General features: G+C 40.7%; 1 protein-coding gene across 6 annotated transcripts in view; it reads left to right on the forward strand.

Moving 5' to 3' along the window:
• Positions 1–25636, forward strand: part of PARD3B (par-3 family cell polarity regulator beta) — a 980330-nt gene that overhangs the window by 676677 nt on the left and 278017 nt on the right. For all 6 annotated transcript variants that reach the window (XM_045806556.2, XM_045806555.2, XM_045806554.2 and 3 more), the window contains 2 exons: positions 13647–13853; positions 14583–14820. In XM_045806556.2, the coding sequence (XP_045662512.2) occupies positions 13647–13853; positions 14583–14820 (445 nt within the window). The remainder of the gene's footprint in view (positions 1–13646; positions 13854–14582; positions 14821–25636) is intronic.

Consider the following 25636-nt stretch of genomic DNA (forward strand, 5'->3'; position numbering starts at 1 on the left):
TGCCCCCACTCATCAGGCCTTTGCTCTCCCCTCTTTCCTGCCCTGTCTCTAGGACCATCTCTCAGTCTGTCCAGAGGTCTGTTTCAGCTCAGGGTCTTCCTTTTCGCCCCTGACTCCTATCCCCCACTCTACATCTTGCCATATTCCACTTTGTTTGCGGATGCCCTATTTCGGGCTCTACACTGGGCATGGAGTCTGCTTAAGATTCTCTCTCTCCCTCTCGCCCTGCCACCCTGTGTTCTTTTTCTCTCTCTCCCTCTCTTAAAAATTTTTAAAAAGATGCTTCTTATTTAAAAATGTGTATCATTAGCCTGTCATTTCCTTGGTTTTTACAGATAAGTCTGGGATTCACATTTATTTAGAGATTTTATTAAAGAGAAGTGTGAAAGGAACATGCTCAATACAACAAAACCCTCCTGCAGAAACAGACACCTCCTCCCATATGTGAGGCCTCTGTTGAGTAGCCATGGGAATGCCACAGGAAGAACAGGCCCTTATGAGTGATATTAGGTTTACTCGGAACTTTACAATCCAAAGCAATGTATTTAATTAGTGTAATCATAGATAGGGTGTTTGAACCCTTGGTTAACCATAGCAATAATTCATTTTATTCAGTTTTCAAAAGCCATTCTTTTATTCCAAAGTGTGTAGCAATTAGTTGTATGTCTAGTTATTAGAAAGGATCTGGCAAATGGTCCCCTCTTCACAGAGGAGTCAGGGGCCAAGATGAGAAGATCAGTTTGATACAGTCTTCTCTGTTGGAGAATTTATCTCTCATAGAACCCAACCAGTAACAGACTAGAGCATGCCCGCAGCAGAGGCCGTTCTCACTGCTCTGATCAGCTCTGCACTTATGATCTCTTCACCATTATAGCCAAGGAACAACCTTCCCTGTTGCTCGGGTATCTGTCCGACCTGAAGAGCAACAACTGGTGGGCTGGCGTATAGATGAAACATTAGAGAATAGGGCGTTAAGTTAAATCTTTAGGTGACAATTGAAAATACCGATTTCAAACAGGCTTTGGTGAAGGAGATAATCCATTGACTCGGGCAACTGAAAAATTCAGAGTAGCATCTGCATAAAGACAAGGCTGGACCTAGGGTCTCGGTGTCAACAATGCTCTTTCTCACAGTTCCGGGTCCTCTCCTTGGACTTCATTTTCATAGAAAAGCAAGATGGCGATCAGCAGCTCCAGGCTTACTCTCCCAGTAGCCCCAGTGGCAAAGATGACTTTTTCCTGGTCACTCTACCAAGGTTAGTTCTAATTAGCCCTGTGTGGACCAACAGCCTATCCCCCAAACCAACCAGAGGGATGAAATTTACTCATCAGTTATGCCCGGGTCATAGGCACACTTCTGGGTGAAAGTGGGGGAAGCATAGTAACCCCCCCTCAAAAAAAAAAAAAAAAAAACAGGATACTCATTCCATCTGGAATGGCGAACATTAGATAGGGAAAAAATGAATGTCAATACCAGGGGTAGATATAAGGGGCAGATCAGGATAGCAGGCAAGTTGTGATGTTCTTCCCGTTCCTCCATGAGCTTCCCTGGGATGAAATACAGCAGTATCTCCACGAGCTCTGAAATTTCACTACAATCCGGCAAGAATTTCAGTACAAGAAAGATTGATCATAGACTTCCCCGAGGGGGAGTTATTAATGGAAATGCCACCTTCTTGTAACCTTGTTTCCTGCTGGCAGGGGCTCTTCAGGCTGAGTTATAGGGAAATTCCAGCATGTTGTCAGATTTCACAACAACATTAAGTGGGACTTCCTTTTCATATTTGCCACCTCATTTATTTTGTGTGCCCCCATGTTATTAGTTTTACTGCCCATTAATCATTATATATTACAAAATATGATGAAGCGTGCTTAAGAGGAGATAGCATCGGGACTGGCTGTGGCAGTCACAGCTTAGCCATGCCAGGAGGAAGCTTAAGGGGAGTAGGCAGTGCCCCTGTCCGACCCATTCACAGATCACATCCTGGAGCACCTCTTGCCTCCCAAGTAGACTAGACCATGTTTCTTCAGCCTTTCCCAGTTGGTCAGAGAAATGTCTAGGGCAAGTAACTCCATTCACTGTAAGGAAAGATTACTAACCTCACTAAAAATGTTTTAGAAGAAATCGTTTCACAAAAGCCTGAAGTTGGAATTGTTAAAAGGAAGAAAGTAAAGACCAAGATATTTCATTTGCAGTGAGTTCCATTACCATATAATACAGCAGTTTTTCTTCTTCTTAATTTATCCTATATATTTCTTCCATGTTCTCTTTTCTCAGAATACCTATATTACCAAGCCATCGTGCTGGTGAAAAACTTTTAAAGGATTCCCATTGCCCCCTGCTGCAGTCTCACATTTTCAGCCAGATTTTGAGGCCCTTCATATCTTCCTTTACCCATATTTATTTCCCACCAATCCCCAATAAGTCGCTTTCCCTTACCAATCACTCCATCCATCCTATATCCCCACTACTGAATAGACGTGCCAGGTTTTTCCTCATGCTTTAACTCCTTTGTGGAGCACCTGCTCACCTCCTACTTTTCCTGCCTGTTTCTGATCCATCTTCAAGGACAAGCCCTGCTTTATTCATGTAGCCTTATCCAGTGACTGAGGATCAAGGTGCTTTGTCTCCTCTGGACTTTTCAAGTGTCCACACTGCTTCAGCCCAGAACTGTGCTATATGTCAGCATACTTGGCTCTGTAGTCTTCAGCATTGTCTATTGCTCCGTGACCCCAAAAGTCTATGGCGCTGCCTGGTTTGTCATTTTGTTGATGGTGTAATGGGTTGGTCTGAGGGAGAAGAGTCAACCAGCTCTTTACTTGTCCCAGACATGGGTATTCCCATCGAGTGATTTTAGCATTTGGTTTCTTTATGGAAAATACCTCTGTAAGAAACAAGGCTTTTGGGCTACTGAAAGAAGTGAAGGGTATAGAAGATGATTTGAAAAGTGATGAAAAGTCTTAAACAATACAAAAAATAATTAGTTTTGAATAAAGAGTGAAAAGCCAAAGCTAATGGTGCCCAGGCCCATGATATATGGCTATGGAAACAGAAATCCTCTTGGCATTCTGTTGGTTGGAAAGAAATCCTCCTAATGAGTGTAAACATTGCTCATAAAAGAAGACATATGGTACAAACTAATGTTTACTGCATACTTACACGTGCCAGGCGTCGTGTATCAGCTCTGTATCAGATAATCCCCCTAACTACCCTGCGTAGAAGGTGCGATCATTATCTCTGTTTTACAAATTTTACAAATTTGTCATCATAACAAATTGTAAAATTTGTAAGAAATTTACAAATTACAAAATTTACAAAAGAGGAAATTGAGTCACAGAGGGGGGAGGGCATCAAAGGTAGCACAATGAGTATAGGATGGGACTGGGAAATGAACCTAAGTGGTCTGATGCCAGAACCTGTGCTTGTTATAGCTATTGCTCTAAAGATTAAGTTATTACTGGAGGCTGAGAAAGCAGTTAATTAGTCGAGTGAAGAGATAACATGGCGCCCATTGGAAATACCACTCCTGAGGAAGCCAGGAGTCAAACATGTTTATTTTCTAAAGTTTGGGGATCTCTATTTATCCTAGATGGATATATTCCCTCATAAATGGGAAGGAACTCCCATTCATTATCTGGTGTTATCACTTTGTGTGTGTCCATCTTTGTTCAGCACATGGATTATAACATCTTAGAGGAAAGTAGGTACCTTATCTTTTCTTTCCAGGGCTTCAGAAAAGTGGGAAGAGCTTAATTCCTGGGTTGTCAAAGTAAAGAAAGCCTTACAGAGCATCCGAGTGGCTTTGCCAAGTCAGAAGGCCAACATTTCTTTGTTGGTAAACTCAGGGAATTTTAAAAGGAATTGGAAGAGAATTAAGTTGAGTGGTTGTTCTGAGATTTACATGAGATACAGTACTGAGGTATCACCTCTCAAGAATGGTTCTCAAGTTATCAGGGAAAGGGAAATCCTAAAATATTATTGAAAGTTGCCCAAATTCACCTTAAAGTACGGAATTCAAAATTATCTGCAGTTTCTTCAATCAAGCATCAGTTGAAGTGATTGACTTGGGTTTAAGCATGGGGACCCATAGAAGATAGAAATCTTGAAACTCAAGAATGACCCTCCCTCATGACAGAAGCAGCTCATGGCATAAGCAGCAAGCAGAGACCATCATCACCTCATACCTGTTATGGTGGCTGTTAGCAAAACAAGAGATAACAGGTGTTAGCAAGGATGTGGGAAAAAGGCAACCCTTGTGCACTGTTGGTGGGAATGTGAATTGGTACAGCCACTATGGGAAACGGTACGGAGGTTCTTCAAAAAATTAAAAATAGAGCTACTGTATGATCCAGCAATCCCACTTATGGTATCTATCTGAAGGAAATGAAATCACTATTTTGAAGAGGTATCTACACACCTGTGTTCATTGCAGCATTATTCACAATGGCCAACACATGGAAACAACCCAGGTGACCATCAGTGAATGAACAGATAAAGAAAATGCAGTGTAAATACACACGGGAATATTATCCATCCGTAAAATAGATGGAAATCCTGCTATTTTCAACAACATGGATGGACCTTGAGGGTATTATGCTAAGTTAAAATAAGTCAGAGAAAGGCAAATATTATATGATCACACTTATATGTGGAATAGTAAAAAGCTAAATTCATAGAAACAGAGAACAGAATGGTGGTTGCCAGGACCCTAGTGATGGGGGACATGGGGAACGTTGGTCAAAGGGTACAAACTTCCAATTATAAGATGATTAAGTTCTGGGAATCTAAGTGCAGCATGGAAACTATGGTTAAGGATTCTGTAGTATATAGTTGAAAGTTGCTAAGAGAGTAGATCTTAAATGTTCTCACCACACACACCAAAAAATGGTAATTATGTGAGGTGATAACTAACCCTCTTGTGGTAATCATTTGACAATATATATGTGTATCAAGTCATCATTTGCACCCCTTAAGCTTCCACAATATTATGTATGAATTGTATCTCAATAAAAAATAATATAATGTTTACCCAGGGTAAAAAGTAAAAGCAGAGATTCACAGAAAACAGTTCATTTCTCCAAACACCCGCCCTCTGAGATGCATTCATTCTAGAGCCTACTCTCACTGAGATGGATGGTGAGTGAAATTACTCCCATTATATAAGTTTATTTTGTCCTGCCCTTACACCCTTCTTCTTCATTTGAGCTCTCTCTGGACATGAATGTACAAGTGAATTTGGATAAGATCAGTGGTGTATGATATGATCTCATGTTGTATAGGAATGAACTTTGTAAATTATAAAGCAACGAGGAAGTGTTAGTTACTATTATACTTATCCTCTGTTACCTTTAGGACCAAGCACAGTTCTGAGCCATAAAACATACTCAATAAACACTCCTTGATAGTGACTTAATTTTGGCTTGACACTTTAACATTAGATTGAAATCTTGCTTAAAATATATCCATAGAGAGATTGTTATTCATATTCACACCAAACTGAAAAACACACTTTTTATCAGTTCTATAAATAACTTAGTAACTGAGAATTTGAAGTGTTTTTTTTTAAGTACCATCAGCCATCAAAAGAGGAGAAAATGGTAAAGCAAAAGTGCAAAAATAATGTTTGACCCTAAAAAATACAGGTACTCAATTTACATAACATCATGTAAGAACATCTTTGCGTGTCTTCATCCAAGAAATCCATCAGTTTCACCTTTTAGTTATGCTAATGGTTTTAAAGAGACTTATTAGAATTCCCTATGTTATACTTTATTTTGAGAGTACTGTATACAACTACATAGGGCATAAACCACTCAACAATCAACAGCAGAAAAAAGATGTGCCGTTGAAGCCGGCCACACAAAGAGTAAACGGTAAAAGGAAAGGGTGGGGTGGCGAGTAGAATCACAGAAGTAGTTTGTGTTCAGAGTGAAAGCCTGTTCCCGGGGGATACAAGAAGGAGCTGGAAGACAAATAGGGGTGTTCTTGGCAGTGGGTCAAAACAAGACTAAAGTGCACTCGAGGTAGAAATGGCAGAAAAGGTTAATATTACAAAGAAGTTAAGCAAAAGGCATGACTACTGTAAAAAGGCAAAACATTGAGAAGATAAATGAATAATTTTGGATAGGGCAGAAATGATTAAGCCCTTGAAAGTGACGCCAAAGAACGTAAGAGCTGTATTAACAAAGAACAAGACACTGTGTGAGCGCTTGAGGAAGTGAAGCAACTGAGGTATGTTTCTCTTGATAAAATTTGGTTCCGCCTCACGGCCCTGGAGAAGAGGGGCATCTGCGTGCTGTAACCACCCCTGACCTTCACCTTCATTTATCCCTACAACAAATATTTACGTGGTGCTTCCCTGTGCTGAGGATGCCAAGTCAACAGGACTAAGAAAATGATAGGTGGCATTTATCGATCCTATTGATCCTGTTTCACAGGTGGAAAAGCTTGCTACTTTAGACAGTTTATTGGACTCTCAAATAGGCCTCCCCCCCCCCCCCAGTTAAATAATAAAAGTGGTTTGGTTTGGTTTGGTTTCCTTTAAGTAGCCATCTTCCCTTTTGGAGACCAGTGCCGTTTATCCAATTTTTAAATTCATTATTATCTTGAATGCCGATTGTGAGTTGTTGTTGTTGTTTTTAATTACCTAGGAGTTTTCCTAATAAGCTAGATAAGAGGGAAAGCAAAAGATCACAACACACCGGCTCTTGGGAATGGGTTAGTCTGAGTTCTTGAGTTGCCTTAACAGAATCTGCCCAGAAATATGGTTATATATACATATTTTTAAATAATTTACCCACTAGTGGCTCAGTCGATTAAGCATCTTCTGCTCAGGTCAGGATCTCAGGATCTCAGAATCGAGTCCTCCATCGGGCTCCTTGCTCATCAGGGAGCCTGCTTCTCCCTCTCCCTCTGCCTGCCACTCCCCCTGCTTGTGCTCTCTCTCTCTGACAAATAAGTAAATAAAATCTTTAATAAATAAATAGATAAATGCATACATAAGTAAATAATTTACCCATTAAATTGAACCAAACTCCATTTCTTTACACACGAAATAGACAATAAATGAAAAAATAAGTGTCACAACAACATTTTTGGTACAGTAAGTTCACTGTTCTTACCATTTGTTGTGTGTAATTTGAGTCCAGGAAAGGAACCAAAATAGAGCATAAGATTTCAACTTTCAGTTTATAAAAGAAGGAACTTTTAGTAACAATGAGATTGTGTAACAACACTGGGCAAAGATTTGAAGACTTTGGAAGGGCCATGCCCACACTCATCATCAAAGCAATGTGTTGTATTTGTTCACCTAATCTTCCCATATTTTCTCTAGATATTTTCACTTTAAAATAGACAATGTTTGGAGCCAGAGTAGGAGAGATTATGCAAATGTATGAATCTTAATGAGAAGTTCATTATTGAACATTTGACATGAATTTCAAGAAATGATAAAAGACCCTGGGATTTACGAGACTTAAAAGAAAAATCTCTGCTCGTGGAGAAGTTGGAAATTGCCAGTAAAAGAACTGAGACCCAAGTGACAGCAGATAATGTATAAACCAGATTACATTATGCCCTATGGTAATGAATAGGAAATGGGGCACAGTGATAAGCTTGGAATGATGATCAATATTTGGAAAACTGAGATAGGCAAGAAGGTAATTAGGCCCATTATGGACACAGTTAGCACAGATAACATAATTTGGGAAATTATACATTTGGATATCGTGGGAAACTTTTTTTCTAGGCTAATGGATTTGCAATGATATCTATTAAAGCACATAAGACATTTTGCCTCTAGGGAAACTACTAAAAAAATCAAATATACAAAATTTTCAGTTAAGTGTAATCTAAAATAGACAAAGCAGGATATATTGGAGAATAAAGTGGTGTTGTGACTTCCTACTTGGAATTTATAATAGTTTTTCATTCAAAGAGTTTTAAGGCTATTAATTTCACATCACAACTCCCCATGAAGCAAGTAAAGCATTTCTATTGTATTTGCCCACGTTCATTGCTCATAATACAGCAATGCCAAATTGGTAATGAAAGCAAGCTATCTTGCCGAATTCCCGGCCTTCTTAAGTTTCATGCTGTGACCCCTGAATAGCATTGCAATCATTCTGATCCCCAATTTACTACTGGGCACAATTCCTTTATTTTAGAGGGAGGAGCACTAACTTAATTAATTTTCACTAAATGCCTTGAGGGCCATTGATGTTATTGAAATGTGCAAATTAATACATTATTTATTCTTAATTTATCATAAGTATTTATTAATTATAAAGCTCTAGCTGGGAGAAAAACTTGCCACGTATCTGAAAGTGAATACCTTCCCCAAAATAATTCCTTATGTTCTAATAAGAATGTATTGGAAGCAATTTCATCAATAATGAAAGATCCAATTACTGGGCTTCTGGATTAAGGCGTTCTTCTATTGCAAGATTTTAATGCTAGAACGGGAAGTTCAAATATTGCCGATGAAATCTCAGACTAATTAAATGATTATAGCCTTAAGGAAAGGGCAACCGAGACTCCACTCTCAGTCTTCCCAATGATAGTCTCTATATACAGTGAACAGATGGGTACATATACCCTACTTCAAAAGAAAAAAAAAATGTGAGGAGTTGTTTAAAAAAATCAGTTCAATTTTTGAATAAAAAAGAAATGATGCTATTTCTTCAGGAAGCCCTTTTCAGCTTTTTGCGGAAGGAATGGTTGTAGTTAAGAATGCAATGGTGGGGGCGCCTGCGTGGCTCACTCTTTAAGCGTCTGCCTTCGGCTCAGGGCGTGATCCTGGTGTTATGGGATCGAGCCCCATATCAGGCTCCTGTGCTAGGAGCCTGCTTCTTCCTCTCCCACTCCCCCTGCTTGTGTTCCCTCTCTCACTGGCTGTCTCTATCTCTGTCGAATAAATAAATAAAATCTTTAAAAAAAAAAAAAAAAAGAATGCAATGGTGGAGGGGCATCTGGGCGGTGCGGTCGGCTAAGCATCCAGCTCTTGGTTTGGGCTCAGTCCTGATCTCAGAATCGTGAGATCAAGCCCCATGTGGGGCTCCACACTCTGTGCGGTCTGCTTGAGTTTCTCTCTCCTTCATCCTCAGGAAATGAGTGGCAGAATGAAGGTTGTTGGCATGTTTCCCATCTTCCCCTCTTACTCGCTATTAACAATGCTCTAGACTTTTGTTCTCTATTATTCAAATCACCTGCCCATAAGGAACCAACAGCAGTTTGCAGCCATGGGGCAGGAGTCCAAGACTGAATCAGAGAAACCAGGGTCCTCATCCAAACAACCTTCCAGGAAGGACTTTCTGTTTTGTAATATGTTGACATGGGACTTTCTATCTAGAAGGTGGAGGCAACGGCTTCTTGGGGTGTGAAGGATCGGTTTTGTAATGGCACCTGTTGATGTAGACAGTAGCTCTCAAGCCACCTGTTTCATGCCCATTTCTCACATGGAGAAGTCTTTAGTCCTTTATATCTTTCGTCTTGTGGTGTGTGTCCATGCTCTTCATAACACTGTATTTTTCTGGATGACAGGGAGTAGTGGATCTGTCTGAGGATTGGTGGGCCACAAGACATGATCCTGAAATTTCCCTCTACTCTTTGTGGGGAAGGCTTCTGGAACTCAGCCAAGCCAGTCCTTCCTTCCTTTAGGAACAGATGAATCTTCAAAAGTGCTATAACATCTTTTTAAAAAATGTGATATCAGTGATATCTCCTTTTGAGGCTTTTAAGGAAAAATTTGGCACATGAAACTTTAAGAATATTTTTATCATATGACCTTGAGAATAATTTTTGTCATGTAAGATCCCCTTTTAGTACCCTGGATAACTGTTCTATCTTTTGTTTAAAGAAGTTTATGTCTGTCAAGTTCATGTGTCTGATGGAAAGATGAGTTTATCTGGATCTTAGAGAACACGTCACTGGACATAGAAGTCATAAGTTAAAAAAATAAAGCTTTGCTAATAAAGTTTGAAAGAAGATTTATTCCTTGGCATTGGCAAGTAAGTGAGGTTGGCCTGGAAATCATTGAACAATCGTAGTAAGATTAGTTCTGTAGATGCTCAAAATGGGACCAGTCAATGCTCAAATTTGGACAGAGTCCACCCACCCTGAGACTGATAACACATGGTATTCATAGATCACTCTCTCAGACAATTGCTTAAAATCAGCCACAGCCACTGCAGAGGGAAATGTAAGGAGTCATCGTATTTTGGGGTGACTTCAATGGGCTAGAGTGACTGAGGTTTTGAATTTGATTAATTACTTTACATTATCCCTTCAGAGAGACCTCTACTTTTAATGGGAGCCTAGAAAAAATATAATTTGTGTAAATGGTTAGGCTAAAAATAGACAGTGAATCTTCCCATTCTAAAAGCTACAGAATTTTCTAGGTAATGTCAACCTAAGTTTGAATTGGTGAGGGTAAGAATAAGGGAAGGGGGATTAAATGGGACCATTTATTGTACTGTGTACAATCTTTACATGGTAGGGTACTTCATTCCAAGTGCCTTGTTGGAATTTAGTGCTGATCCCCCATCAATTAATATAATAATCCCTTGCGCAACCAGTAACATGAACTTGTCCTTCTGTCGGCAGCCCTGGGACACCTAGAGGAGATGTGGAACCCTGGTCAAAGCCCACATCAGAGTCTTCTTTCATTTAGAACTTCAGTTCGGTGCCCCTGCAAATCCTTGCAGAGGTCATCTTGATTTCAGGTTTTCCTCTCGCTTCAGCCTGCCATGGCTACATCCTGTTGACTCCCCGGGAATAAATATAAACATTTTTTCCAAGCCTGAAAAACCCTGAGTTCACATTTACAACCTAGGACTCAACCAGTTTTGCTTTTAATTTTCCTATGAACTACATCCAATATAGCTAGGTTGTCATTTTGGCCAACAATAGTTGGTGCTTCTAATTTGTGGCTTCTGTTTATTTTTGTAAAGTGAATTAATTGCCGGCTCTATGAATCCAGCAAAATCCATGAATCCTTAATGTTCAGTTTGCTTAGGATGAGTAACAATGTATTTGTTCCTCCTCAAATATGACTTCTTGCGGGGCTTCAGATGAGCTCCTTTTAGATAGCGTGCCTTATATCTTGGATGATTTATTCTCTTTCATGTTCCCTAGAATTTATCGCACAAGGTTGACATGAATACTTACAGTTTGGGCTCTAATATAATCTCCTGAATGGCAATTAATAAATAAAAGATGGTTACTATTGTTGACAGAGGAACTAGGCTTTCTCAGATAGTGTTCTTCATCTTCTTGTTTTCACCAAACTTCATGTCAGACGTCCCTAGGGGTTGATGGTGTAAAATATTTTCTGTAAACTCCAAAGCTTTTACTGTTGCTTCAATACCCCAAACCTCTATGTTGCCTTTTGTTTTCTTGTCAGAAACGATCTTATCCAATTCCTGTTTCTTCAACTTGCCTTCCTTCCTGAGAGTATTAGAAGTATGCCTCTTCGTGGATTTAGCAGTAACAGTCTCGGTGTTTGTGACTTGCGAGTAGCATCTGAAATTTGTCCCTGAAATTTCTTGTAATTTTTTTTTCACTTAATCTCATCTCTTGTGTTGATCAAAGATACACTGTCGCCCATAAAATGCAGTGTTTTTTGTCATCATGCATATTGTTCCAAGTGCAGAATTGTCTCCTGTAAGTTAATGATGAAACTAGAATTATAGCAACATCTGATCTTTGGAGTTTGCCTGCTTGGCCGGTCTCATCAGCACTAATCTGGACAAATGCTCTTCTTCTCCAGATGAGGACTCTGTGGGCCAGTTTAAGTAGCTTGACTCTAATCAAGGAGAGGGCAGCGGCCAAGTTTATCTTCAGGCAGTACAGAGCAGAAATGCCAGAGTGAGGCGGCCTGAGGACGTTCCCAGCTCTGACGTAGAGTGGGTGTGTGATTTTATACCAGCTATTTCTCTGCTCTGTGCGTGAGTTCCCTCATTTATAAAATGGGGTTAACAATAATAACTGTCAGGATTATAGTAAGGTTATACAGGTAAAGCACTTAGAATGGGACGAAGCTTGTCATGCAATGTTAGCTATTAGAATTATTATCATTATTCTGACGACTTTTAGCATATTTAGAACATATGGAAAAGAGGCCTTGAGTAAGGTACTTTATGTACATAATCCTTAGTATGTACTCAGTCTGTATCTATTGAAAAACTGCGAAGTAGTTTACGCCCAGAAATGCAAATGTAGCCCCCGCGTGGTGATAACTTCCTTTGCAACTGGAAAGGATCATGAGAGTTAGCCCTGGTGGAGAAGGGCCCTGATATAATTCCTTCCTTCTTTAAAATAGTCTTTGTCGGGGCGCCTGGGTGGCACAGCGGTTAAGCGTCTGCCTTCGGCTCAGGGCGTGATCCCGGCGATCTGGGATCGAGCCCCACATCAGGCTTCTCCGCTATGAACCTGCTTCTTCCTCTCCTACTCCCTCTGCTTGTGTTCCCTCTCTCGCTGGCTGTTTCTATCTCTGTCGAATAAATAAATAAAATCTTTAAAAAAAAATAAAATAAAATAAAATAAAATAAAATAAAATAAAATAAAATAGTCTTTGTGCTGCTGGCATTTAGATAGCCTCATCCTGCTGTAGACAACCAGAAGCCTGGCTGTGGTGGGAAGGAAGGTCACGGCGTGGGGGAAGGGGGGCAGCTACATGGCCAAAGAGTGCCAATGAAAAATATTATATATCAGAAAACAAATTACTAAAATTCTCTCGGGTTTTATTTTCTTCTTTTTGGAATTATATATTACATTTAAAAATTGCTCTTTTTCTAGATACCCAAATAGAAATTCAATTTGGAACAATGAGCAGTGACACAGAAAAGTTGTTTTCTCTCTTGCTTTGCTTTATTTATTTATTGACTAAATAAATTGCATTCATGATACATTAATAGCCACTAGAGTAAAGTGTTTAATCATAAAAATTACTGTCATTTCAATGTTGATTTCTATGCATAGTATGTTACTCAATAATCACAAAAATAGTCATGGACATAGTAAAACTACAATGTAGGGATGCCTGGGTGGCTCAGTCAGTTGAGTATCCGATTCTTGATTTTGGCTCAGGTCATGATCTCAGGGTCATGAGATTGAGCCCTGCTTTGGTCTCCGTGCTCAGTGGGGAGTCTGCTTGAGATTCTCTTCCTCTACCTCTACCCCTCCCCCCTCCAAAGCTCTAGCTCTCTTTCTCTAAAAAAATAGATCTTAAAAATAAAAAGCTACAATGTGGGGAGCGCTTAGGGTGGGCATTGTGAGAGAAACACTCATCATCCTAGATGCCCTGTGTGTGTGTGCATGTACAATCTCTGTAGACCGCTAGAAACTTTCAAATTCATATATATCTGTGTACGTGCATATATACCCATAGGCATATTTATTTAATACATATTATCATTTTAAATCTTACCACAACTCTACATAAAAGGAAACTAAGGCTCTGAGAACTCAAACCACCGGTTCAAAATCACAAGAAGTTGGCAAAGCTGGGGTTGAACCCCAAACCCTACTCACTCAACACCCCCTTTTTTAAGATGCCCAAACAAATATTTTTGGAACAACAGACTTTTCCACTACACCACACTGTGCCTCATTCGGGAAAGGGTGATGTTTTGCCCTTTCTTTTCCAGAATCGCCAAGCAAAGATTTCGGTCCAACCCTGGGTTTGAAGAAGTCCAGTTCCTTGGAGAGCCTCCAGACTGCGGTTGCTGAGGTCAGGAAGAACGAACTTCCCTTCCACAGGCCCCGGCCGCACATGGTTCGCGGCCGCGGCTGCAACGAGAGTTTCCGGGCAGCCATTGACAAGTCCTATGACGGGCCCGAAGAGCTAGAAGCTGGTAGGACAAAGTGCTTCCTTACCCGGTTCCTTCATCTCATTATCATCCGCGAATCATAGGCAAGGATGTGTGCTTAACGACAAAGAAAAATGATTTAAGGATCACAATTATATTTTTGATATTAGAAGTAATTCATTTTCCTGATATGTTTTGCCCTTTGGGTTAACGAACATGGAATTGGCTAACACAATATGCAATTTATTTGACAGTGTGAACGCGAGAGAAATGTTCTCCTTCACTCTCCTACAAGGACCAACTGTCATTTCCCCTTAGGGTAGGAGCACTAAGTATGCATTTCTTGACGTTCTTATTGGAGTCATTAGAAGCAGCCTCAACCTGAGGACTGACTATTAATTGGGTAGAAGCAGTTGGGTTACATACGCCGTCAGAAACTTCCCCTGGAAATAAACTTGCTGTTTGTTTGCCAGCATATGGGCTTTCGCAGCCGATCGAGGTTAGCAAGCTGGCTTTCAGAGCTCTTCATGTTTTACCGTGTATCAAACCTTTCATACCACTGGCTGAACCAGTTGTTCCCTCCTCCCAACAGCAAACCTTCCTTGAAGTAACCAGATTTAGGCAGTTGTCTCTTCAAAGGGTACAAGTAGCCACATGGAAGGGTAGAACTCTGGAGTGTTTTAGTCATGCCTCTGTATTTTACATTTAACTTTTCTTGATACACTAACTGTGAGTGCCCCTGACCCACACGTATTGATTTTTCTCTCCGTACAGACGGTCTGTCTGATAAAAGCTCTCACTCCGGCCAAGGAGCTCTGAATTGTGAATCTGCCCCTCAGGGGAACTCTGAGCTGGAGGACGCAGAACATAAAGCCAGGAAAATCAAAAAACCAAAAGAGAAGGAGAAGAAGAAGGAAAAGGGCAAACTGAAAGTCAAGGAGAAAAAGCTGAAAGAAGAAAATGAAGACCCAGAGAGGAAAATAAAGAAGAAAGGCTTCGGTGCCATGCTGAGGTAGGGTATGCTGGGAAGGCACAGCGGGCTTGGTCTTGCTTTTTGGTTTCTCCTGGTGAAATCACTCATCTGTGTGTATCCAGAAAAAAATGGCAAGCTTTCCCTCCTTTTTAGCTAAATGCGTAAAAATCTCAACAGAGAGGGTGCGTGGTCCTTTCCTTCAGAAGCAGAAGGAGCCTTCCTGGCTGGCTCCCCAGGCTCCTGGTGATGACAGGAGGCTATGATCAATTTGCTGTGAATGGAAGGCTGATGCCTGGTAGAGGCCTGGGCCGTGCTCGCAGCCCTTGGTACCGAAGCGTGATGCGGGTGAATTAAATGTGTCTTCCGTCCATGTAGGGAAAGCAAGAGGTGAGGGGGTCCCCACCCATTGCGTCTACAACACCCTGTGTGAGTTGAAGAAGACAGAATAGACGGACCTCACTCACCAGCCCTGTAGTTGGAGGTGCGTGCACGGCCCCGCCTGAGAGCACGTGAGCACCTGCAGAAGCACTGTGGTCACTGGAGAGGTCACTGGGTCTGGAGTCAACCCCGTGCTCGGTCCAGGACCCTCCACACGTGAGCTGCCGGCCTTCATGTGCTGCTTAACTTCCCCAGGCCTTCCTGTCTTCACTTTCAAAGTGAGGCTAGCGGACCTGCTGTCCTAACTCAGTGGGGTTGTGAGACAAGATATCAGGTGCAGCCAGCCCATCCACGGGGCATGATCAGAAAGCAACTTTGTCTCCTCTCCTACAGCTGATTCCAAATCTGCTTTGTTGATGCTGAAATGATGTCCACGATTCGATGACATCACTCCAGCTGATGCGTTCTGGTCACTTTCGATATTGAAACCACCTCTGTGTCAGGGTCTAAAATGCCAATCTAATATTAATCAAAACTTCCCGTCCCTACCCCTCAAGCCTCAACCCAAGGAGGGCCCTGTGATGTGGTGGCAGGATTCCACCTTCTCCTGCTTCTCAGTCTCTGGACCCAGGGGAAGGGTGGGGCATTATTAAAACAAGGGTGGAGTTGTATTTAACTGGTGTCTGGATCTGGTCTAATCTGCCTGTCAGGGGCCTTTGGTGGGCTACTTTTGTAGATTTTTCAGGGACTCCCTACTGCACCAGTTACTGAACAGGAGAAACATTTCCCTACTGACCTCCTGAGGCCCTCTGATCCTTAGCCTCTGACCTCAGGCACCCACCCTGGGGTCCCCCCTGCCCCAATAGACTTGGAAGGTGTCAGTTGGAGACAGCTGTGGCCTAACCTTCTGCAGCATCTACTCGGCCCACTGGAATTGCCTTCTCTTGCCCCTCCAAATGATAGAAACAGCCCATTCCCATTGCTCCCCTCTCTCCTCATCCTGCCATGGGGTGCCCCAACCAGCCTGGCATGTTCGGATTTCTCGGGCAGAGTCAAGCCCTGTTCCGTGCCTCCTCAGCTCTAGAGCCACATGCCAGACCCGAGCTTGTATTCCCGGGGAAGGGAGAGGACCAGGAACTCTTTGCAAGTCTCAAGCAAACAGGGAGGATGACCGTCTCCTTTCATACAATTGCTTTCAAATTCTCTCAGGGGCAGTCTTGCAGCCTCCTTGCTTATTTTGTTGACGGCCAGAGGGGGAAGCACCCGGTTCCATTACTTTCTTTACTCCTACAACTTTCCATCGCAGAAAATTGCTCTCTCAGTCTCTACCCTTCTTTTTTCCAGGGGCTGAAGGTGAGGGATGGAAGGTGATGTTGGCTGCCTCTTATTCAACTCTTAGGAGATATCTGTCTTTTTTTTTTTAATAATAATTTTTTATTATGTTATGTTAGTCACCATACAGTACATCCTTAGTTTTTGATGTAGTGTTCCATGATTCATTGTTTGCGTATAACACCCAGTGCTCCATGCAATCTGTGCCCTTCTTAATACCCATCACTGGCTTATCCCAATCCCTCACCCCTCCCTTCTGAAGCCCTCAGTTTGTTTCCCAGAGTCCATAGTCTCTTGTGGTTCATTCCCCCTTCTGTTCCCCCCCCCCATTCTTCCCTTCCTTCTCCTACCGATCTTCCTGCTATTTCTTATGTTCCATTAATGAGTGAAACCATATGATAATTGTCTTTCTCTGCTTGACTTATTTCACTTAGCATAATCTCCTCCAGTCCCGTCCATGTTGCAGCAAATGTTGTGAAATCGTTCTTTCTGATGGCTGAGTAATATCCCATTGTATATATGGACCACAACTTCTTAATCCAGTCATCTGTTGAAGGGCATCTCGGCTCCTTCCACAGTTTAGCTATTGTGGACAATGCTGCTATGAACATTGGGGTGCATATGGCCCTTCTCTTCACTACGTCTGTATCTTTGGGGTAAATACCCAGTAGTGCAATTGCTGGCTCATAGGGTAGCTCAATTTTTAACTTTTTGAGGGACCTCCACACTGTTTTCCAAAGTGGCTGTACCAACTTGCATTCCCACCAACAGTGTAAGAGGGATCCCCTTTCTCCACATCCTCTCCAACATTTGTTGTTTCCTGCCTTGTCAATTTTTGCATTCTAACTGGCGTAAGGTGGTATCTCAATGTGGTTTTGATTTGAATTTCCCTGATGGCTAATGATTTTGAACGTTTTTTCACGTGTCTGTTAGGGAGATACCTGTCTTAAGAATACTAAGTGGCAATCGTCACCAGATGTTTTTAGTTTGGGATTTTCTTTTTTTTAATTTTTTTAAAGATTTTATTTATTTGTTTATTTATTTTAGAAAGAGAGAGAAAGCACATACGTGTGAGAGGGGGAGGGGCAGAAGGGAAGGGAGCCTCAAGCCGACTCTGCACTGAGCATGAAGCCCGAAGCAGGGCTAGATCTCAGGACCCTGAGATCATGACCTGAGCCAAAAGCAAGAGTTGGACACTTAACTGACTGAGCCACAAGTCTGGGATTTTCAACTGAAATTCCAGACAGAAACAGAAATTTCTATTTCATATCTGTTATTCATATATATTATATGAATATAAATATAATCTATTATTATATATAAATATGGAAAGAGAGAGAGAGACTCCTTGAAACTGCAAAATCACATTTAGGTAACACAGATAATATTGACACCAGTAGGACAAATCTCTCAAAAGACATTGGTTTGTTTTTCCTAGTGGTGTCTATAGACTCTGTCTTCCCATTTGACGTTTGAATGTTAAACTTGCCCCTTTTCCAGGTAATTAGAACGATTGCCAGAATTTGTGGGCTGTGCTTTACGCATCCTGATAATAATGACACACACGATCCAAATATATAGATGAGTATTACCTTTGAATTTATGGAGGTCAGAGGTTAACAGTGTGGGCTCTGCATGTGAAATGCTAAATTCAATCCCAGCTCTTCTAGTTACCTATCTAGGTAGCATTCGTCGTGCCATTTAATCTCTGTGTCTCAGTTTCCTCATGTGAAAAATGTGAATAATAATAGAATATACCAGTGTTATGAGAATTGTATTTGTTTAGTTACATGTAACATGCTTATAGAACAGCACCTGGCAAGAAATACACATTCAATAGATGTAAATTACTGCGGTAAGCAGAATACAGGCCTCCTAAAGATGTCCATATCCCAATCCCTAGTACCTGTGAATGTGTGATGTTGCATGACAAAGGAGAGCTATGGTGCAGATGGGATTAAAGCTGCTCATTGGCTGACCTTAAGATGAAGGTGATTATCCTGGATTTCACTCCTTGGCCCAGAGTGATTATGAGGAGCCGTAAAAGTGGAAGAGGAAGATGTGATTGTGGAGGAAAGGTACAGAGAAATGCAATGTGGCCAGCTTTGAGATGGAGGGAGGTGGCCATGAGCCAAGGAATGAGGGCAGCCTCTAAAAGTTGGAAAGGACAGAGGAGTGGCTTCTGTCTGAAGAGTCTCTAGAAAAGAACCCAGCCTGCCAAATCCTTAACTTGGCCCATTTCTGTTGTTTAAGCCATTAAGTTTACAGTACTTTTTTTTTACAGCATCAATAGAAAACTAACATAGTTGTTATAATTATTAGTAGTACTTCTACAATATCATCGTAATTTATAAGGAAACAATTTCCTCTTTAAGGTGTTAGAGAAAAAAAGACCATATTTAACTAGAGTAGTCTATAAATACAAAAGCTATTAGAGTTTCACATATCCCATTTTCTAGAATATTACTAAAGTAAGCCTTCACTTTATATTTGGTTTCAGATGACTCGATTTGGCAGATTCATACTCTGTTGCCCATAATACAGAGCCCGCTATTCCTTTCGTTGTCCAATATTCGCTGTATTTGCCTGTGGTGGAAATCACAGGTTCTAGATCCTTTAGACCTCTAGCAACTCTGTTTTGTTTCCTTCTACTGTTTTAGCAAAATTAAGATCTGAAAGGTGGTGTTTGATTTTCTCTCCCGTGTAAAAATAGCAGCTGTTTTCCGTAGCCTTTGCATCTGAGTTGGAGAGCATATTGGAGTTGCTGCTGTATGCACATTTTCAACAACAAAGAACACAAAAGCTGTTACCATTAGCCAACAGATTTTGCTTTAATTCTCATCTGCTGCTCAGATGCTATTGACTTAGTTTCTTTCTTATTTAAAAAAGATTGATGGCTTTAAGGTTCTCTAGGAGGTAGATGTGTGGCTTCGATATATATTATTTTTTCCATTATCTGCATTTCACAGCCACTCTCCTGACCTGGAGCTTTAGTGCACGTTGTGCCATGGACAGTGGCACCTGGCCAAAGGCATGAGCGGGGACCGAAATGGTCTCCCTCTCCTCACCAAGCCATGCATCGTGAAAGTGCGAATGTGTTAGCAGTGACTTTGCTCCGGCTTATAAAAAGCTAAGTGTTGTGTGCTTTTCTGATATTAGCCGGTCCATTCATGTTACTGATATGTAGTCATACAGTTTAGCTCATTAGTTAATTTGACCTACCCCTGATCCTTTTGAAAAAATTATGGGGAATCTCGTTAATTCATATCTTTAAATGTGTCATCTGGTTCCAGTATGCTTAATGCTTTGCTGATTTCAGAATTTCCTCCTGGTAGATTCAACTGTGGCTCTGACACAAGCGATGAATTGTTATGGAAAAAGATGCAGATCAGGAACCTACCAACTTTGTTAGTTTCCCTGAATCCTCTGTTTACCTGCTGTTGAAAGAGGACGTCAGGGGATCAAGATGCTTAAGTTTTTTCAAGATGTGTTTGCCTTCCCCAGGGCATTGTACTCTTCGTGGCACCAGCCTGTAGAAAGAATGCCTGTGGCTCCTTGCAGCCAAAGGGTGAAGCTCAGACCCCTTCAGTAGACAAGCCAATTGCTATCAGCCCTCAGGCGTTTTCCTGGGGGTCTAGCAGATCTTTTCTAAGCACTGGAGAGAAATATCCTTTGGCTAACAAAATCTTGCCCTGTCTAGAGCAGAAAGCCCAGCATTAAGTCCCTGATTTCTTAATTATTTAATAACTATGTGGATCTTTACGTTCTTTAAACTGAATTCTGTCGTAGATCTGTGTTTAAAATCCATTTCTTTATGTCATAGTTGCTGTCGTTTCCTTTTGATATTCTAGGCTACTCACATCAAAGACCTTTGAATTTTCACCTTGTGCTGGACCCTGAGTGGAAAACCTTGATGTTGATCAAGTACCTTTTCTACACCCTTTGTGTGCTTTGGTACCTAAAGGAATTGTGCTAGTAAATTCCTTTTTAATGGATTAACAAATAACAAAGTGCTATACCTGCCAATAGAAAACTTCATCTCTTTTAAAAATTTGTCTGCCCCTAGTCGTTAACTAATAACATACGTTGAATGTTTATTCTTTGCCAAGCACCCTCATAATTAGTCTTCGTTTATTCCACATTATTTACTGAATGCTTATTTTGCATCAGGCACTGTTCTAGACCCCGGGCATACATTGAAGACCTTGCTTTTATGGTTTGTTTGTTTTGGGTTTTTTTTTTTTTTTTTTGTGGTCTTAAAAAAGGAAGGAAAACTCAAAGACTTTTGAATTTCTTTCAGTGAGTTTAAAACAAAACAAGCAAAATATCACATAAACATGTAAAGTACTGGTAGCAATGGATTTCCCAGGGAGAGGTGGGACATCCGCCTCGGCTCCCTCTGGGACAAAGCACTACCTTGTCAACTTGAGGGAATCAATAGTCAGTTTCTTTGGTGCCGAGCAAGCCATCCAGGCTACGGCTCTGGTGTACTTTGCATCCCAGTGACGAGGAGAGAATAAACACTAACTCAAAATGATTGAGATTATTTCGGACTGTAGTAGGTGTGTTATGAGGCAGGCGGAGGGAGAAGGGATGGCGTCCTCTTCTCCACAGTGACTAACTGCCTCTGCCCAGGCTACACTGAATTTCAGCAGAGTTGTTATCAGAACCGAGCATGCTGTGGTACTAACGCCAAATCGCTTTATGCCTGCTCTTTTTTTTTTTTTTTGCAGCATATGAATATAAGGTTATTTTTAAACCAACTTCACATAAAGCTGTAACAAAACGCTAACCCAAATTGTGTCTGTTTTAGTACGCAAAGCCCTATTACACCTGAGGCAAACATTCTGAAGACACGTGGGCTTTCATCTGAATGACACACTAGATTTGCAGCTGTGTGTGTCCACTCTGTTCCTCCTGGCCCATCAGTGGGATGTTCCTTTTTTCTATTCTTTTTTTTTTCTTCTTTTCTTTCTTTCAAATAGGCTCCACACCCAATGTGGGGCTTGAACTCACGACCGGAAGATCAAGAGTCACATGCTGTACTGACTGAGCCATCCATGTGCCCCAGTTGGATACTCTCATTGTTTCTTCTTAACTCAGCTGACGTAGGTATACCTCAATGGTACACTGGTTCAGTTTCTACATAGAGAAGACTAGATTATGAACCCTAAGAGGGCATAGGTTTTTTTTTTAAATCTAAAGGCATCAACTTTTTATTTCTAAGCTTTGCAAGGGCTAAAGCATCTATGTTTCATTTGTTTTATACTAAAAGATTCTATTTTATTGAAACCGAGGCAACTCTATATAATGATATCTTGCCGTGGATCATTTTAAAAAGAACACTTCTACACACACACACGCACGCACGCACATGCACACACACACACACACACACCCCTTCTTCCTCCACCACAAACAACACAGACATCATCACCATTAAATTTGTATTCAACTAGTTAAAAACCTGTCCCTTACAACCTCTGTGGCTTTCATGAATCCCTTTGAGTCTTAGTATACTCAGCAGTGAATTGGGGATAATAACACATCCTCTCCAAGCTGTTGTGAAGTTGAAGTTAATTTATGTAAGCAAAGCTGTCAGTATGGTGCCTGACTTGGTAGGCTTTACTTCTTGTCTTCCCGCAGGGCCCCAGTCAGCCAGCCAGCCATCACTCTTTGACTTGGAGCCCCCTAAATTTCTGTTTCAATTTTTAAATTTATCCTCTAATTGCTATTTTGTATTTCAGGTGAGCATGCTGTGTGTTCTTTAGACTGGACAGTTTTCTTAATAAGCCGTAAGAAGTAATGACATAACTAAAATCATTCAATCCTTTCTATTTTATAAGCTTTGGGTCACTCCTTTCTAAATATAACCTTGAACTATTTTCAGAGGTTATCTAATAATTTGGTGGCATTGAATACAAATAGAAAGGGGATTCAGATGGAGGAGCAGGGTTTTTTTTTCTTTTCTACTTTTTTCCTTCATGTATTTTTGACCAGAGTGTATGGATGGGTTTTTGACTTGATATTCTCAATGCATGGCTCATAGTTATTTCATTGGGCTGCCTTGGAAGTTGTCTTATAATACGTTACCCGTAAAGATACATTTTGACTTGATTTTTAAATTAGGTTAGATAGAGACTGAATACTTAAATCTCCAGGGAGCATGACATCTGTCGTACATTTCTCCTCTTTACCTTGATCCCATAACGGCTGTTATAGGTCTCATGTACAATAAATGTAATGTGGCTGTGCCTGTCATTACCTCTTTCTAGATAGTGGTCGTAAAATATCTGGGTATCCCTTCAACTTTATGGGTATGAAGGGCAACCTATCTAATGTAGCCAGGCCAATGAAATTTTAACAGTCATTTCCCCAAAGGCAAAAGGCCAACAACAGGCTAGAGATAAGGTGCTTTGCTTCATGAAGTAGAGGCCAGTTTGAAACATGAAATTTCAGATGAAAAATGAAAGCCGAAGTAGGTCAAAGTTCTTAATTCAGCTGCAAGCTGTATATAGAAATACATTGAAACCAGGGAACCTTACAAGTCAGGGCAAAATGGCTGCATATATTGAGCCTGAGAGAAATATATGACTGGCAAAAAAATAAATTTGCATGTCAAAGGCTACTCACAGGTGCAACCATCCATCCTCCTCCATGGCTCACTATGATTGAGCGGAAAAGGGATAGAAGCTGAAAACACATTGAAATTTTGTTAGGCTCCTTTTTTGTCTTTTTGGTAACTGAATTTTCTCACCTCACAGTCCATCTTAAATTATTTACTTTCTCTTTTACGATATGAGCCATGAATATTTTGTTTCCTCATTTTGTTAATTTGCCAATTTCCCTCTGAGCTAAGTGCCCTAGCAATTTTAATTTTTCATTCGAGTTAGGAAGAGCAATGACCCCCCCCCTTTTTTTTTCATTACTACTATCACAGGCCTGGGCTCAGAATGCTACTTTTTATGACCAGCAGTGTTGAGCCCATAATGGAATTGCAAAGTAGAGAGTGTAATATACCGATATTGACTTCCATTAAACCCAGTGGTGTGATCGCTGATAATATTTATATATTTATGTATTATACATCCTAGCTTTGTTCGTTTGCAACTAAGCACCAGAGAGGAAAATTAGCATCATAATAGGAATAGATTGCAAACAGGAGAATGTAAAGAAGTGGAGGGAGAGCCTCAGTAAATAGGGCAAGTGAGAGAAAATGATGAGGGTAGAGGCAAGTATGGTAACTAAAGGGTATAGGTTAAATTTGGATCAGACAAATTTAGGGTTGTGTGGCCAGCATTTATTTCTTACATGACAGAAGACCCAGAGAGAGACGGGCTGCTTGTCTGATAGGCTGAGTACATAGGCAAATGAGCCACCACAGTGCCCAGCATGCAGAGTTTGTTTGGTGTTTGACTTTAATAATTTTTTTCAGCTGTCACGCATGTCTGCAAATGTTTATCATTCTGTCTGTTTTCTTCGAGTATATGTTCATAGAGGGGCGAGGGGCATAGATGGAGTTAATTAGTATACAAATGTATGGGTAGCTTGCTTTCAAAATCATTTGAAAAGCTGATTGCTGTTCATCGCCTTCCTCTCCTACCGTATGGAAGCTCGATCCCTCTGGAGCTCTGTTTATGGCTGCCCAAAGCAGGATGGTTTTCTCATACTTTTCATAATAACAAATGATCGCGTAGAGTGTCAACCAAAAGGCTGATTTGTTTAATTAGGGTTCTCTTCTTCTCTTAATATGCGTGCACAACTCCCATTAACGTTAATGTGAATTACGAAAGAGCACCGAAGAAAAATAGACCCCTTTATCTCATTACTTTTCTTGGATAATGAGGTTTAGATTTGTTAACAGATCAGAACAAAAGTCCAGTGGAAAAAAAAATCGGCTTAACTTTTAAAGAAATTGATATGCTATAAAGAACTTTCACAGGCACTAAAGTGGAAGATACACATTAATAAATAAACTTCATTAGCATTTAAGGTGAAATATAATCATTTAAAATGCTGGATTAAGAAAATGCAAAGGATTTCCTAATGGACCTATTTGCATACTCATATTAAATAACTAATAAAACATATTAACAGGTTTATTCATATATATAAACACAAGATCCTAGTTGAGACTGCATTTGCCTAATTTGCTTTGTACCATGTCCAGCACAATGTCATGTCCTTGTGCAATGTTTACTTAATACTATTAGATAATGACATGTATAGATTTAATAATTTGCTTGAGGGAAAAATGAAATTAGTTCTTTGTTTAGCACCTTTTATCTGAGAACTTCAATGTAATTTACCAACATCCATCTTTAAGATGTATGGGCGATGAGGGTGGCAAATAGTAGCTTTACTTTGCAGGTAATAAAGAATGAGACATTGAGAAGTGAATCCACCTGCCTAGAGCCAGACTTTGAACTGATAGCAATACCAAGTCCCCTCTTAATCTTCGCCGCTACTGTATTAGCGTCTAAAAATGCAATGACACCAGCCACAGTTCTGTATGTACTTTCATACACCCTGTAGAACCCATACTTTTTTATTTTTGCTATTCATTGGATTTTCCTGTCTCAAGTCAATATATGAAACAGCAATTTAATAACATGAGATGATTCATAATTAAGGGAAAAGACCCTGAATCTTTGGCATAAAAACCATATAAGAAAGAGGCTTCCCAGAACAATTACAGATAGATATAGGAGATACACAAATTGAAAAATGGATAGGAGATACACAAATATTATTGGATTGCACATCTAGGACTATTATCGCAACCATGCTAAATAATATCTAACGGAATTTTGGAGACAATCCAATTTTGCTTCTCCAGCCTGATGCTGATCATTTCTGCATGGTGGCCTTGCCCCAACCTCAGCTTCAACGTGGCTGAAATCTAATTCGTCATCCACCCATCTAAGTCACCAGCTCATCCTGATGTTCCTGACTCTGTAGGAGGCACTGCCGGGAATCCTGCAGCGTCCGTCCGAGATGCCACTCTCTTGCTTTTCCCTCCCCTCCGTTAGCCAGCACTCCTGTTGATGCTTGCAAAATGCTGTCTTTGACATCTCTGACGCTTTCTCCGTCTCCCTGCCGTTCGCTAACCATGGCCTTTGTTGTTTATGACTAGATCGTTTCA

Source organism: Ursus americanus, chromosome 1 (assembly GCF_024610735.1).
Source record: "Ursus americanus isolate L20-20 chromosome 1, mUrsAme1.1.p, whole genome shotgun sequence".
Lineage (NCBI taxonomy): Eukaryota > Metazoa > Chordata > Mammalia > Carnivora > Ursidae > Ursus > Ursus americanus.